At 38.5% G+C, this 17,013-nt stretch overlaps 1 protein-coding gene across 1 annotated transcript in view; it reads right to left on the reverse strand.

The window, feature by feature from the left end:
- ATP13A5 (ATPase 13A5) overlaps positions 1-17,013 on the reverse strand; it is a 100,361-nt gene that overhangs the window by 10,248 nt on the left and 73,100 nt on the right. The window contains exons 24-27 of the mRNA XM_019723136.2: positions 16,056-16,152; positions 13,980-14,052; positions 5,730-5,904; positions 3,122-3,324 (exon numbers count right to left, since the gene is read on the reverse strand). Of these exons, the coding sequence (XP_019578695.2) occupies positions 3,122-3,324; positions 5,730-5,904; positions 13,980-14,052; positions 16,056-16,152 (548 nt within the window). The remainder of the gene's footprint in view (positions 1-3,121; positions 3,325-5,729; positions 5,905-13,979; positions 14,053-16,055; positions 16,153-17,013) is intronic.

A 17,013-nucleotide genomic window follows, 5' to 3' on the forward strand; every position in this document is an offset into this window, starting at 1 on the left:
GGTGGTGATGAACTCTTCTAGTTTTTTCTTCTTTGAGAAGCTCTTTTATCTGTCCTTTGATTCTAAATGATAGTTTTGCTTGGTAGAATAATCTTGGTTGTAGGTCCTTGCGTTTCATCACTCTGAATATTTTTCCCAATTCCTTCTATCCTGTAAAGTTTCTGTTGATAAATCAACTGACAGTCTTATGGAAGCTCCTTTGTAAGTAACTAACTGCTTTTCTCTTGCTGCTTCTAAGATTCTTTTATTTTAACCTTTGACATTTTAATTATGTTGTGTCTTGGTGTGGGCCTCTTTGGGTTCATTGTTTGGGACTCTCTATGCTTTCTGAGCTTATATGTCTATTTCCTTCACTAGGTTAGGGAAGTTTTCCATCATTATTTTTTCAAATAGGTTTGCAATTCTTTGTTCGCCCTCTTCTCCTTCTGGTACCCCTATAATGGAAATATTGGTATATTTGATGTTTTCTTAGAGGCCTCTTAAACTATCTTCAATTTTTGGATTCTTTTTTCTTTTTTCTGTTCTGATTGGGTGTTTTCTGCGACCTTATATTCTACATTGCTGATTGGATCCTCTGCTTCATTTAATCTACTCTTGATTCCCTCTAATGTATGCTTCATTTCAGTTATTGTAAATTTTATTTCTGACTGGTTCTTTTTTATGTTTTCATCTCCAATTTTATGTTTTCTCTCTCTTTGTTGAAGTTCTCCTTGAGATCACTGAGCATCCGTATACCAGTGTTTTGAACTCTGCACCTGGTACATTGCTTGTCTCCATTTTGTTCAGTTATTTTTCTGGAGCTTTGTTCTGTTCTTTTATTTGGCACACGTTTCTTTGTGTCTCCATTTTGGCTGCCTCCCTGAGTTTGTTTTTATGTATTGAATAGGGTTGCTATGTCTCCTGGTCTTAGTAGAGTGGCCTATGTAGTAGGTGTCCTGTGGGGCCCAGTGGTGCAGTCTCCCTGATCACCTGAGCTGGGTGCTTCAGGTGTGTTCCTTGGGTGGGTTGTGTGTGCCCTCCTGTTGTAGTTGAGACTTGGTTGCTGTTTGTGTGTCAGTGGGAGTCACGGATCCTCAGATTGATTGGTTGTGAGGAATGGTCATGACTACAGTTGAGGAGCTGATGTGCAGGGGCTGACCCTACAGACCAGGATTGGCTTTAGCAGGGCTCTGGTTCCTGCCCAGTCTGCCCTTTGGATATGTTGTCCACAGAGGTGGCCAGATGATACTCTGGCTCAGTCTGAAGCTGGACACCAGACATGCTTCATGGACTGAAGCACGGGCCTTCTGGGACTGAACATGTTGCAGGCCAAGTTCAGCTGCAGCCAGGTGGCCCAGGGCCACAAAGCAATCCACAGATGGCCGCCACTTGTGCTGGGCTTAAAGATACCTAGAGGGACCAAGGCTGAATTGAGATGGGCTGCTGCTAGTACTGGGTTTGGGGCTGCTCTGCAAGAGGTATGGGACACACTGAATCCGGATGCTTCTTGTTTGGTTTTGTGAACTTTTGAGAGATTGTAGGATATTTTCAGCATGAGCCAAGGCAGACTGTGTGTATGGAAAAGCCACTGGAAGCAGTTTGGGTGAGCCTGAAAGTTGGGTGGGGTGAAGTCTCAGGGAATAACCAGGTCAGGGTGAAAGAATGATGTTAGCCAAGTTGACGAAGACTGAAATACAGCAGTGCCTATGTCTGCACTCTGGGATAATATTTATCTTTCTAGAACACTCAAGTCTCAAAGATTAATAGCAAAATTCAGAAAGGGCTGAATTTTGGAGAGAAAATAAATATAATACAACACTATACCTTTCAGATGTATTAGTGATATCAGTTATAAAACACAATGGAAAAAGGTCATTCACAATATAAACAAATATGCAAAAATATACGGTTACTTTCTTAAATAAATGTGCAGGATCTATGATGGAGAAAATGACAAATATTTACTAAGACACATAAAAAGAAGCCTGAATAAATGGAGAGACATAACATATTCTTAAATGTGAAGACTGAAATGTATAAACAAACTTTTCCCAAATGGGATTTTTAAAGTCTGATAATTTATTCAAGAGTTTATCTGGAAGAATAAACAAGAAAGAAAAGCAAGAAATTTTTGAAAAATGAAGAATAATGAGGATATACCAATCTTAATACTTATTAAAACTTATAATTTTTAAAGCTTAGAAATTATAATCAAGAGTAGGTTGGCATATCAATGAAACAGAAAAGATAGTCTAGAAAATATTAATTATATACAAATTAATACATAAGTATATGACATTTATAAATGTAACATAGAATTCACATAATATAAATTATGTATGTGAGAAAACCATAAATAAACATGAATATAGGTATGATAATGGTGACATTACATTCAGTTGAAGAATAAGTTGCCAAAAGGAATATTAAATAATAAAATCTACTGGGAAAACTAGCAACTAGTTATATAAACTAGTTTGCTCTCTACCTCAAACTATATCCCAAAATTAACATTAGATTTAAAAAGCATTAAAGGAAATTTTAAAAACTAGATAAATAATAATCTGATTTTGTAATGGGATAAAATTGTGCATAAATGCAATAGAAAAGAATCACAAAGGAATAAACAGCTTATACAAATAAATAAGAAATATAACAGCAATCCAATAGAAAAAAAATGGATAAAAAATGTAATAGATGATTCAGGGAAGAAGAAATGGCTAATTACATGAATATATGTTCATCCTCACAGGTGATCAAAGAGATACACGGAAACATTAAAATAATTTGCTCAATGTTATAAAGCTACTAAGAGGTCAAGTTGTATTTCAATTGATTGGAAAGACTTTTGCAAAATATCTTGACACACACACACACACACACACACACACACACTTAAAATTCTCGATGACTCACAATAGGACAGGACTCATGTGACCATTTAATAGAGCATGTGCTTATCTGCAAATGAGCAGATTTCTGCCCATGGGCTCAACCACCTGTGAAAATCACCATTCGGTACTAAATTTTAGAGCAATGCAATTGTTTCCTTCTCAGTCAATCACTTCAACAGTGAGCTGCGACTCTGGGGAGGGCGAGAGAATGGAAAAATATTTTAAAAAATTAAACTTCACATACTTACAGTTTGTGTAGATGGGTTTTCGAAATGGCTTTCCCTTGGAAAAGACAAATGCTACTGTGATACAGTTGATGGTAGTGATGGGCCACAGCGTGGTGCTCTCAAAACTTAAAATTGAAGCAGGGATCAGAGTTGCATTTCCAGTCCAATTTCTTTCCAAACTCACATTTGTTGAGAAATTACTTTGGTTGTCCAGAAAGCACTCACTACAAGAGAATCACCAGCATTTATGGGACTTTTTACTCTATTTTTATCCAGCTGGTAGGAAAAAAAAAATAGTTAATCACTACCATGGGACGTCAGCTTTCAAACTGTTGCAGCCGGTAACTACCAAGACATATTTCGTTCACCTCTTGGCAAAGGCAAAGTAGAAATACAATTCAGAGAGAGCCAATATTGTTCTTTGTCCAGCATTCCATTTAGGATGAGTGATCTGTCTTGAAGGGCTTGAATGACAACTTTCTACGGTATTCCTTTCAATTCAGAATAAATGAACCGTGTGTGTGTGTGTGTGTGTGTGTGTGTGTGTGTGTGTGTGTGTGTGTCTTGGTTTCTCTTCTGTGGACTAACGTGAGCCTCGTAACTTGGGAACTTGGGTGTTGAGTTTGAATCTGCCCAATCTAATCCACTCTCCTCACACAACCAAAGGCTCTTCCTGAGGCTCTGAACATGACACTGTCCTGCTTCTGAGTGTCTATGGCTTTATTTTGCTAATAAATTAAGTACAAACGTCTCAGGCAGTTCCAGAAGACCTTCACATTCTGGTCTCAGTGCACCTTTCCAGCCTTATTTTTTGCAAGTTCTCCCATGTTCCTTATACTCCAAACATACAGCAATGTTCCTTGCTCCCCACATACCACCATTTGCATACCTCCGGGCTCAGATGTGCTATTCCCTCTAATATCACTCTATCTGAAACATCTTTATTTTTGCTGGAAACATAACTAGTGTCCCCATTCTTCCCTCTGGTGTGAATTTAGCTAATTGTTTTCCATTTATTCATCATATATATTTTTTTTCCCATAACTGGGATGAAAGTTTCTTAAACATGGAATTTTTCTTTCGGTTTTATTTTGCTATTGTTTTACTCAAATTTACAACACATCCTTAGCACCCAACACAGTGATACCACATAATATTTGCGCAGAAAAAAATATCTTTTAAGATGTGGTCTTTCCCAGTTCTGATTGCTCTATTTGCAATGTTCTTTTTGTTTTTTCAATAATCAAACCCACAAATTAGTTTCCAACTGCATTCTTGTTGAGCTTGTAACTTTTTACTATTATAAATGTTTATAGATAAAATTCATTTTCTAATTGTGACCTCAAATACAAGACTTAAGTCTTATCATCTTTGGCTTCCTAGGGTCCTGAAATGCACATTTAAGAGATGTTCAGTTAATGTTTGTTGAATACATTAATGAAAGAATCAGTAGTCGCAAAGCATTCTTGCACAAAGGGGACAAATAGACTAGAAGGCATGAAGCATAGAATTTAATACCAAAACGTATCTAATCCAATATACTTACACTGGAGATAAGCAAGTTGAGGGCTAGTGTGGTACAGCTACTTACTGAGAGTGTAGTCCATCACCCTTTTGGCTACACCATGTTGTCTCCTTGATTCAATCAGACCGTTGCTTCTCTGAATATATGCACTCCAATTTGGGGTAAGTCTTGTTTTGAAACAAAAACTGAATCCTACATTCAAAGTAATACTTGAATTTCTGAATCTGGGGTCTAAATGACAATCTTAAACATCATTTGGTAGCTTTTAACCTATCTTTCCCTGATTCCTGGGGCTCTGATACCTTCAAGATCACAGTGGAGTTAAGGGGAGTTTATACAAGCCCATCTTCAAAGAGAGCAGCTCTTTTCCTGCCTTTCCTCTTGGAGGTCAGCAGGCTTTGTGAGAAAAAAATAAAGTTTAAATATCTATAGAATAGTTCACCTCATCTTACCCTTAACTAATCGTTAAAGAAATTAAAGCCTGTGGAGGTGAAGGGACTTTCCCTGAGTCTAGTGTTCAATTCAACCAGAACAATGATACCATCAACTAACATTTGAATTTTAAGATGTATTTGAAAAATCCAACTAATTTGAGCAAATATCTTGTATATCAGGGGCCAGTTGACTTACCGCCCATAGACCAAATCCAACTTACCAACTGGTTTTGTAAATGAAGTTTTATGGAACACAGTCACATTTGTTTATGTGATGTCCATGGCTGCTTTTCCACTACAACAACAGAGTTGAGTAGTTGCATAGAGACCATCTAGCCCAAGAGCCCACACTGTTTACTATGCTGACCCCTGGTCTATAACATATCCAAGCCACCAGGGAATTAATACAGTCATTCAGTCCACTAGTTGGTAGATCTGTACATCAACAACCAACATGAAGATCTTTTCCCACCCATTCCACATGGCTCACCCCAGGACTCTACCCATGAACTCTGTTTTGTGTTCCATCTCATCATTGATTTTTTGCAGTGTGGAGACACACACTTTTGTTAATTAAAAATTTAGGGTTTATGTTCAAACCAGTTGTACAATGTCATTGGTTATTCATTGTATTGCCTTCAGAAAGGAAAACTAAGAAATTGAACATTACCTGTATTTGTAGACCTCACAATACCAGGGTTGCTGTTTCACATAGAGAAATGCACAGATCTGTACAATACAGGTGAAACAAATATTCAAAAAGACTGAGAGCAGTAAAGGAGGAGACAAGAGCTGTCCTGCCGGTCGGTATGGAGCCAGTTTGGGGTATGCATGAGTTGAACTCACTGAAAGACAAATGCATTTTTTTCTGTTACAGTTTCATTGTTGAGAATAAAAGATTGAGATGCATATTATCTTGAGTCTTCCGTGAGGGTTCAGATTCAGCACACACAATTTGAGAATTTACATCCAGATAAGCATATTGCCTATTTGCATATCCAATACTATCAGCCTTTGCCTCTTCCACAATTTGGTTTCACCTTAGAAATAAAAAGTAATGGGTTCACAAGTTCTGTAATTAATACTTTAACTGTACCGCATAGTGCAAATATTTCTCCTACAACCAGACTGACCAGGAATGGAATGTAAGAGAAGAAGATGGACTTCCACATGGATAAGCATTACTATTATCTCTCAGTGATGATGGGAAAGTGGAGAGTTAAGATGAGGAGGGTGAGGAGACATCCAGCTAGACTAATCTTCATGTGCTGGAAAATTTTTTTTTTGAAAAGCACTCACTCTGTTATTCATTCGGCCATCATTCTCTGAGCACGTCTGTGTACCAGGATAGATACTAGAGGTGTATTCTGTTCCCTCCTGGATAAGTGTGTAAATGGAGAACTACTAGAGCACATTACACTGCTTAGGAAAAAGAACTCATTAAAAAATTCTTGCTTCCAGATGAGAGTGCTAAAATATATTATAGCATTTTTGATCCTATTATTATTTTTTTAATGTAAGAAGTTGGCAGTGGGCAGAGATTAAACAGAACAACTACAGAAGAAAAAAAACACTTTATCCTTTTTAGAAGCCATACATTCCAACAAGCTGATGAAAATGGGATGTACTTTTTAGGGTAGAGCAGGAAAGTAGCATGCAAAGGTCTGAAATTAGATAAATCACACATAAAAGTTTATATTATGGTCATGTTTCAGTTCTTCCCTCTATGTCTGTCATCTCTTCCCTTTTTATAGCTTGTCACTGGTTTCTTTGAGGTAAGGAAGAAAGTAGGGTATGTATGCTTAGGTTTGTGTTCATGAATGTAGAGGCAGGTCAGTGGGGAGTGTGTGCCCAGTTTGCAATAATAAAACTCTAAAGTAGACCTTCGGTTTGCTCAGTGTATATTTTGGGGCAATCACATAAACTCTCTGGTCCTTCATTTTCTCACATATGAAGTGAATGCATTAGAATGTCTAATTGGTCTCCAAAGACTCATCCAAATCAGTTATTCTAAAGCTCTATGACTAAAGCTTTACTTTTACCAATATAAGCAATATTTTCCCAGGAGGGTGCTGGGCTAGAGGCTGTGGGGTATGCAGAGAAGAAAAGGACATCTCATCTTCCCTCAAAGAGCTTAAAGCCCAATGGAAGACACAGATGGGTTGTGTAATAAAAGATTTATCTGGCCTTTGTCCCAGGTTCTTGGGAGGTTATCTCTAAACACTTGGAATTAAGAATTTGGCCTTCCTGAGATGTATCCTCTAAATCCTTGGTATTTTCTGCATTAATAGAAGTGTCTTTGTTATTCATGGTGGGCCCTGATACTTTATGCTAACAAGACTCAAGATGGGCCTGAAGAGAGTGTGCTAAGGCAATAACTCAGGATGGGGCTGGTCATGCCAAGAAGACCAACCATTAGAGAATTGGTCTGATTAGAGGGTTGGGGCTTTGAGCCACATGATATCAGCCTGACCTTCAGTGAGAGAAAGGGAGCTGGAGATTGAGTTCAACCTACGGCCACCAATTCAATCAATTATGCCTATGTAATGGGACCCCAATAAAAACTCCAGACATCAAAGCTCAGGTAAGCTTCCCTGTTTGGCAAAACTCTGCATGTTGTCACACATTAGTGTGCCAGAAGGGTGAGGTAAATTGACTCCCCAGGGAGAGACAACAGGAGTGTCATGTTTGAGGTCTTCCCAGAGCTAGTCCTGTGTGTCTCTCCCTTTGGCTATTTCTGATTTGTATCCTTTTGTTATAATAAAACTGCAATCATATGTATAGCACTTTCCTACATTCTGTGAGTTTTTGATATGAATTATGGAATCTGAGGGAGTAATTACAACCCCCAAATTTGTAGACAGCTATTCAGAAATGCAGGTAGCATGGGGCCCCCAAACTCACAGCTGGTGTCTGAAGTGAGGGCAGTCTAATGGAGGCTGTGGCCTCATCCGATGAATTCCAGGTGGGCCCAACTCCAGGTAGTTGGTGTGAGAAGATCTAGAGGAGTGCACAAGAAGGGGTACATAGTGTGGGCTGTAGCTGGTGTTGTAGAGGGGTGCAAGGAAGCTGTGTTTGGTGTGCAAGGAGACAGAGGCAGAAGCTGTAGTGTTTGGAGTTTTCTGTGTGCTCTAGTGTCCAAGGTAGAAAGTGTCCATAGCATTTGTAAAGAGGTTGTGGGTAGTGGAAAGAGGTATAAATGCATTTGTGCATCTGGCTTCATCCATTCTGGTCTTCTTTTTCTCAGATACTCATTGAATTTCTGGCTTTTCTTTCATACAAGGACTGTGGTAGATTGAAGTTGGCAGAGTGGACTTGACCATCACTTTATTTTGGTTTCACTATGTGATTTTCTCTGGCCAAAGAGAAGTTAGGAGAGGTTTAAGGCCTGCTTGCAGCACTGGGCTTGCTCTCTACTCTGCTGTCTATGATCTGCAATGAGAAGATGCTCAGGTCTGTTCATTCAGCCGGGTCCCAGAATGAAAAATGTTGAGCAGACCTGAATTAACCCATAGCTTGGACCCCAAGACAAACTTATGTATATCTTAAAGCAGAGTGGCTCAGCTACGACAACTACATCAGCTGAATGACAAACTATAGACCCATGAACGGGTATTGCAAGCCACTGAGTCTTGGAGGTAGTTTGTTATGCAGCATTATTATGGCAATAGCTGATTGATACATAGTCCTTACATAAAGAATATATTAACTTTTATCTACTTTAGAAATTCCTAATACTTTCTGAGGAATCTCTATACCTGACTATAGACAAAAATAAAAGATAATGACTACCATTTTAGGGCCCCTACTAGGTTCCAGAGGTCATGTTCGTGTTTTATAAATGTTCTCTTTATTTCCTCAAAAAGCAATGCAAAATCAGTATTTTATCTCCTGTTTTACTGATGAAGAAACTGAGGTCGAGAAGTAGAGTCCCTTGTTTAAAGACCCACAGTGAATGAGTGACAAGGTGGTGATGTAAACTCAAGTCTGTCTGATTGTAAAGCCCTATGTTCTATGCTCTATAGCATACTGCAATGGGATACATCTCTCATTCATTAAAAATGATAAAATGAGGAGCCCTGAAATACAAGCCTGGATAGCAGTGTTGTTTCTCAGCAGCCAGAAAAACTTTTCTGAATTGTCCAGGTTTCTTGACAATGATGATGATAATGATATATGCTATCAGACTGCATGCAGAGAAATGGAAACTTGTGAAATGTTATATTTTATTCAGAGTTAATCATTACCTCCTCTGAGTTCCCACAGCACATTACTCATGTTGCCACTGGAGTGAGGGTGTCTTGCCTCAAATCTAGTTGTTTGCACTCTGCAGACTGTGAGCTCCCTGCGGGAGACAAACTGTCTCATTCCCCTTCTGTCCCGTACTGAACCTAGCACAGAGCCTGTGGTATGAGAGGACTTAGCAGTTTCCAAACTTGTTTTCAAAGTACTATTTTAATTGAGCAACATCTTTGGATATAATGTAGGTGTGCTTCCCCTAAATAGTTGGCTTACTTTACATTATGAACATTTCAACTCATGTAAGTCAAATTTCAGGAAGCTCATGAACTCACCTAAACTACATGCAAAATTCTGAGTGTGCATCATGAGATTCTTAAGGTAAAAAGATATATATCTTCCATCAGATTCTCCAAGAGGACCAAGACCCAGAAAATGTTAGGACTAATTGAGACCCTGGTGGAATTTACGTAAGAGATATACTTATATAATGTATTAATTGCCTCCTACCAACTCCTTGTCTGGACATTGCCTCCTCCCATATTCTGACATGGTTGGCCTGAATGGAGCTGAATTACATGACCCCACCTTCATTCACAGAAATGATTGGCTTAAAGGTGGGCATCTACCCAAGTTACATCAATACATTTTCTCTCCAAAAGATTTGCAGGTAAGATACTGAGAGGCTGAGCTAAATTAGCTGTGGGAAGACAAGCAGAAAAGTTAAGAAGATTCAGTAGAGTCACTTTTTAGGGTCATTTGTAAGGTGAATGAGTAGAAGTTTGATGAAAACAGTAAGGAAAAAGGAAGAAGAGACAAAATAGTATCTTGGAAGTAAAATATAAAAAAAAAACCAGCCTCTATTTTTCACCCTTTAGTGTTCTAGCCCTCCTCAAACCCAAGTACTTCTGAGTTTCTATTCTCAGTTGTTGTTGTTGTTTTTTCTCTTGAGAATTATATTCTTAAACATTCCCCTTCCTCTATTTTCTTGATCTAATTTGAATGGGTCTTGTTGAAGAGAACAGAGACATAGTGAGAACAAATTCCTTTCAGGATGGCTCCTAGACCTATTAGGGTCAAAATAGATTTCAAGACATGCATTTTCTTAATGGACTTCCCTGACTTCACCTCACTTTTCTCCTCGATTTTCCCTTTAATACATTATATCTCATCTTATTAGGTGCCTTTAATCTCGTAGGAACAAAGCAAGTAAATAACTAAATAAACTATGTGATGGTATCGTCTTTGTCCCATACTCAGTCAAGCTTAATGTCAAAGCCATAACCTAGGAACTTGGAAACATTGGAGCCGTGGTGAAAATGATTGTACATTGATCATTCAACCGCCAATGACTCTTAACCTCTGCACAGGAATGTCCACAGTTCTTCACCTGGTCGTCAAGATTCTGTGATCTGATCCAACTCACCTTTTAAATTTCATCTCTTGCCATTTCTCTTCACATATCGTACAGTGTGGTCAAATTGAAAAACTCATGCTCGTATTTATCAGCTCTCTCTTGCTTATGTTGTTTCCTTCTACTTGAACTGCCCTTCTTTTAGTAAAAGATATTTGAAATCTATACATCCTTCCTATTTTGGTGCAAATGCTACCTTTCCCATGAAGCCATCCTTAGGAGCTCTCTCTTTTGTCCATTGTTATCTCCTTCCTAACTGCAGATTGTCAGAGCAATCTCTCTTTTCTCTGAACTCCCAAAGTATTTGTTTTTCCTGGCACTCACTACTTTAGATTTGCATTTCATTCGTTCGTTATGTGAATCCCCCAGTAAACTCTGAACTTCAGTGTTCAGCCTTTTCATGTTCCAGACACCTATGTGCCTAGCACATAGTAGGAAATGAACCCTTCTAAGAGGATGGTCAGTGAGGCTTTTCCTTTTGTCTGGAGAATTTTGCTGAGCCTTATGTTGAGGACAGTGAATGGTAAGTGCCAATCTAATGTAAAGAGAGATGATGGTTATATCTCCGTAGTACTTACTAAGAGGGATCCATTGATCCTTCAACTGTAAGCATGCCCCCCTTTCTTCGCCCCCCCCCCAATTACCTGTATACAGACTATATAAGTGAAAACTATAGCGAATACCAAGAGAATTTTTAGGAGCAGCAAGAACTGTGGTTCTCTTTTTTGCATCACCCCAACCCAAATAAGGAGAGGTCATAAAAACTACTCTAGAAGAGACCTTAACCGGTTTTGAGAATAGAGATTATCTTGCTCATCCCCCTGTTGCAATATCAGAGGGAAAGAGAGGCAGCAGTGAGAACAAGCTATATACATCTACTGCTTGGTAGGTCAAGTAGAAGCCTGGGAATTAGCCAGGCTAGAGCTCTATTGGGAGGAACCTACCCAGTGGGGCAGTCTGCTGGGACTACAGGGCCCAATAGTAGAAAAAGGCTTTATGGTATATGCCACTAGAAGGCAGTTGCTGAAAGGAATCCTAAGAGTCGGAGGGAAAGAGCATCACCATGTCAGAGAGAAGTCTAGTCCAGACCAATCCACAGGAATTCTCTGAGGAATCCAAGAATTCACCAAAGAGCCCCATGCAAATTGCCTTAATTTAAGATGCCTGCTGTGCGAGAGGGCACTTGACAGAGAGAACTACAATCCCTCCAGTTAAGTAAAAAGTGCTTTGCTCTTGGTACTGTCATATTCCCTGAATGAGGGTGAGTGTGTAGGTAAGCAGAGACCATTGCAAGGAAAGTAGAAACCATGACCTTCTCGCCTACTGCTTGCTCCAAGCTATAGGTCAGGCTCGATGTAGGGGAAGCAAAGCTTTGAACTGAATGAAAACACAAAATGTTCATTTATAATACTTGGACTTGTCCTATCTGAAGATGAGATCATTTTAATGCCTAGAATTCACCAGGAAATGATCTGACTGTGGGATGACTGAGTTTGTAGGGATGACAAAGCAATAGCGTCTGAAGGCAGAGGGTAAAAACCAAAGAAAAATAACCGTTTCCTGACTCCATTTCTCAACTCCATCAGTCTACCCTGAGTCCAGCCCATTTACCGAACCAGCTGCATCTTTGTGGGATAATATTGGAGAAATTGCTGCCATTCTGATTGAATATTATGCTTTTGATCTATTACCCTTTTGAGACCTTTTCCTCCCACTGGTAGCAATGATCCTGCCTTGAGTCATTCCAAGTCTCCCACTGAACCTACTCAGAGAAGAGAGGTTAAGTTTAACAGGATGACCAACTGGCATGAAGATCAACAAGGTATGGCCACGGGAAAGAGCAAAGTATACCCACTGCCATAGGAGTCAAGTTCACAACCAGTAACATGGTATTAAGTGTGTAAAACCTCAAAATAACTCACTCAAGTTCATCTAGCAATTCTGAGGCAAAGCTAGGACTACCGCCCATGTTTTTGGATTTCTACTCAAACAATCTACTTGTAACACAGTCTAATTCTTGGCAAGGGCTCACTGAGTTAGCCAGCCATCACGAAAGAAGAAAAAGAGGATAGATGCAGCGTGATATCATTCATTTTGCAACGAGTGCTTATAGTGTGTGATGTACTGTGCTGTACATTTTATATGCATTATTTTACCTGATCCTCACAACCCTATGAGGACAATTCATGTGAGAAAATTATTCATTTCATAATAATTTGCCAAAAGTCGCAGCGAAACAGAGTGATGGAGGATATCCATGGCCTTCGCCTCCATGCTACTGACTGCTAGATTAGCTCTTGGAGCTTCCTGGTGTTCTTTTTTTATTTTCTTTTTAGCATTATTAGCCATGTTCCCAAGTAAAAAAATGCAAATTACTTAAGATATCCAGCATTTCAGAAGCAATATCATTGATTCAAAATTATCCAGTCATGTGAATACTAATAACATGTAGAAAAATATTTTAATAGTCTGTGAATAGAAATTTCAACCCTAAGAATCAAAATTGATATTACTTACATCTCTAACACTGCTAAATTTTGTCATTGGGGTGATATAATAAATGACTTCAATATCAGTTTCATGTTTTAAGATGCTACATGAAATTCTCACAGTTATTAATATCCTGCATTGCCTGATGTTTTACCTGTGATTTTTCAAAACACTTTCATTGTTGAATAAAGAAAAAAAGTGACATAGTCATTACTCTCTGTTGAGGCAGTCACCTTTCTCACTTATTATGAGTTAGCATCAAGCCCTGAGTTCCTTGCTAGGAAATACTTTGTCAGTGTCGTCTGCAAGGAAGGAAATGAGCAATCTCGTTGCTGTAAGCCACACCTTGCTTTTGAAAGAATTCCACTGGAATAAAACGCTAGCATCTGTTCTCATATATCAAAGACTTAGCAAAAATCTGGTTTCATGTCAACATGAAGTATAGCTGAATAATGGAAAGTGACCTTTGGGTTTTAAAGATTTTCCTTTCAAGATTTCTTGTACATTTTTCTATGTACAAGGCACAAACCTACAAAGAACTCAGAATATATTGACAATTTTATGAAGTTAAAACCTATTTGCTCTCAGGATATTTTAATGCCAAGTCTGAGGACCTCACGCATCAATTTACTCCCAACACCATTTTCAAAAAATTCATAGGTAATAAGGCTTTAGTAGTTAAGGTGCATCTTTCTCAGAAACTCTTATGTGCATAAGCATTTCTAGAATGTCATAGATAAATACAGATAATACAATTTATTTTGCTAAAGAGCTTACTTGTTAAACAGACCGTCAAGGTAATGGCTATATCTTGCACGAGATACTGGTAATTCCCAAAGAGTTGTAGTTGCTGAAAAATAAAGAAAAGTAAATATAAGTGTTGTTTCTGCCATTGTGTTATTTTCATCATTGCCAACACTTTTTTAAAAGTAATCAGAAGCAATAGTTATTTTTCTGTCCTCTTTAGGAAGAAAGTGACTTACCTAAGGTTTTTAGCATCTCATTGGAGAGAATGAAACCAGATCACTATTTTCTCAGTGTTTAACGTAATCCCACATTACCAATGAGGATCAGTCATTTGGGAAACAAATCCTATTGGCCACTGCAGTTCAGGCAGCTATAGTCTCAGTCTGGACAGTTGAATTCTTACTATAACTCCTCTGGGAACTTCAAACTTAAAATCTGAAGGACTCAAACCACTCAACAGGTGTTTCTCCCCATCCTCACTTATGGATTGAGTTCACACCATAGTTCTCTTGGAGTCCATTCATTTTCACAAATTGAACAAGTGCCCTTGCCCCAAGTAAATGCACTGCAGACTTCAGACTTGTATATCTGCCTTTTTAAGATTTGTATAGCAATAGAACTTCTTTAAAGTTCACATTTATAGAGCTGGAAGTATTTAAATATAAACGCCAACTTGTTACTCTCCAGGAACTTGCCTTGTCATACCATTCGCAGCCAGGTCTGTTTCTCTGCTGCATTGCTGTTGAGTGAGAGCTAAATTATAATCTGGTTCTGAACATATTACAGACCAGATTTATGCAAATGAAAACTATTTCTGGCCTCTTAAAGGGTGAACCCAAGGCCCAGAAGTTTCTGGGTGAAGGTCCTTGGGGAACATTCTTACTTTGGTCAAGACCATCAGACCGAATGGCTTCAGAGTGGACTATGGTTCACTCTGTCTATGAAGACTTTTGAACTGAAGTTCTGCTTTCCTATTTTTCTGAGAGGATGCAAATGGTTCCTCAGTGTCCCTCTCATCTTCCAGTTCTTGCTCTGTCTTCTTTACGTTTCTCTCTCATATTCTTTTCCCTCATTTTCCACTCAGGTTGGTAAAATGAGTATGCAGGGTGAGATGGAATAGAGAGAAATTTTCAAAGGCAGCTTTAGCTTTCATTCTAGGAGCAGCTTTCATAGAACTATGAAGAACTTTGGGATCAGCCAGCCTAACTTCCCAAAGGCAGATAAAGGCTTGGTCAAGAACAAAACCTAATTTGTTTTTAGTGATAGAGGCAGAACTTGAATCCAGGTTTCCTGACTCCCAATCCAGGTCTTGTTTCTATCTACCTGGTTGCCTCTTAGCCCTCTGTGTGTGTGGTCCTTGCCAGCAATAGCATGCCTGTGGTCCTCTCGTTCACCTCTTAAATGTCTCAGAAAAGCAATAAACTAATTTTCTCCCTGAAGCGATCCCTGAGCCTGTTGGGTCATTTCATGTAGAGCAAATTATGAATGAACTAATGAAGTGTACTTTCAACCTAAACATATTTCTCCCATACAGCTAATTAATTCTTAAGTGTTTATTTTTAGCATTTAATTTCAAAAGTCTCTCTTTTTTTTAATTTTTAAAGAATTGCTAATCTTTTACTAGTGACATATCTTAAGTGTATATCCATTTAAGGCAGGTTCAGAAGTAAAGATCCTGTATAGGAGTTTTTCTAGCTTTTGAGTCCTTCACAGTTAAATTCAACCATTTCTCTTTCTTTTTATCGCTTCTTCGTCTTTTGCCAAAAATATTCCACAGTTGGTGACTGATCCATTTCCTGCTGAGTTATATTTAGGCTGTTCTGAAGCTCTCTTTATAATCCAAGTGAAAAAATAGAGGCTTGAAGAGGTCAAGTGTCTCAAGTTATCTAGAGAAAAACAACACTCCTAGAAAACTGAGCCCCATCTATTTATTTCTAGCTCCATGTTTCATGCACAGTTATACCAAGTTCCCAATTTGTAGACATCTATTTTGAAAAATGTCATTTATTTATAAAACATTAAATCCTGTGGAGGAGCTGCACCCAAAAGAATAAACCAGGGATATAAATGCCATTAGAACTAAAAAGAAATTATTTTGGTTCATACCCAATAGAGCAGCGATGTACCAATAAACTGGATCATGCCGTACATGGTCAAGTATTTAAATACCCCAAAGGATGAAACCAGAGCAGCTCGGCCTTCTCTGTTTCAGAAAAAATAAAAATAACTGGTTATATATGATACAAATCTCCCAGTCACCTTTATATCTCAAATGGAGTTTAATTTTTAACAGCTTATTAATATACATTCAGTTAACCACTGATTCATTCTCTCAATTATTTATTGAATTACTCACTCACTGTTTATTCTCTCCTTCAATCAGTACCTCATTCATTAATTCATACACTCACCTTTATTTAGGGCTTACGAGGTACCAGCATTATGCTAAGAGTCATGGAGGATACAAATAATCAGGCCCAGTCTTTATTTTCAACAAGCTTCCAGTGGACTAAGAAGTTTAACAGGAACATTATAAACACACTACATTATGATAAGGTGTAAAAGGTGAAGTGTTGACTTAACTGTGACTCATTACATCCTAACAACACTTGCTTCCTGAGAATTGAACAGTGTGTGTTCCAGAGTCCCTCTGAGACTTAAAGCTAAAGGATGGGTGCTCCCGCATTTTAGGAAGTGTGGATGTGTTTCCAATATTTGAGATGAAATGGGTTTTAATAGCTTTAATACTTCAGGAAGAATCCAGGGTAATAACCTGGGCTGGTGTGGAGATCAAAAGAGATTAAGACAACAGTAAACATTGCAGCTTAAAAAGTAAATATCCCCCCCTTTAAAAAAATTCTGTTTGAGCTCTTATTTCTGTAACTGAGACTTGGTTGGGCAATGAATTATGACAGGACAAAGCAAATGAAGTGAAGTGATAGAGCAATGGGGGAGTGGGGCACTTGGCACACAACCCTTCCTGCAGCCTCCTCCTGTCCAGGCAGAAGCAAATCCACAAGGGAGGTAGCCCACATCCTCTTCATTTCTGGTCCCCAGTGACATG

The sequence above is a fragment of the Rhinolophus sinicus genome, linkage group LG01 (assembly GCF_036562045.2).
Source record: "Rhinolophus sinicus isolate RSC01 linkage group LG01, ASM3656204v1, whole genome shotgun sequence".
Taxonomy (NCBI): Eukaryota; Metazoa; Chordata; class Mammalia; order Chiroptera; family Rhinolophidae; genus Rhinolophus; species Rhinolophus sinicus.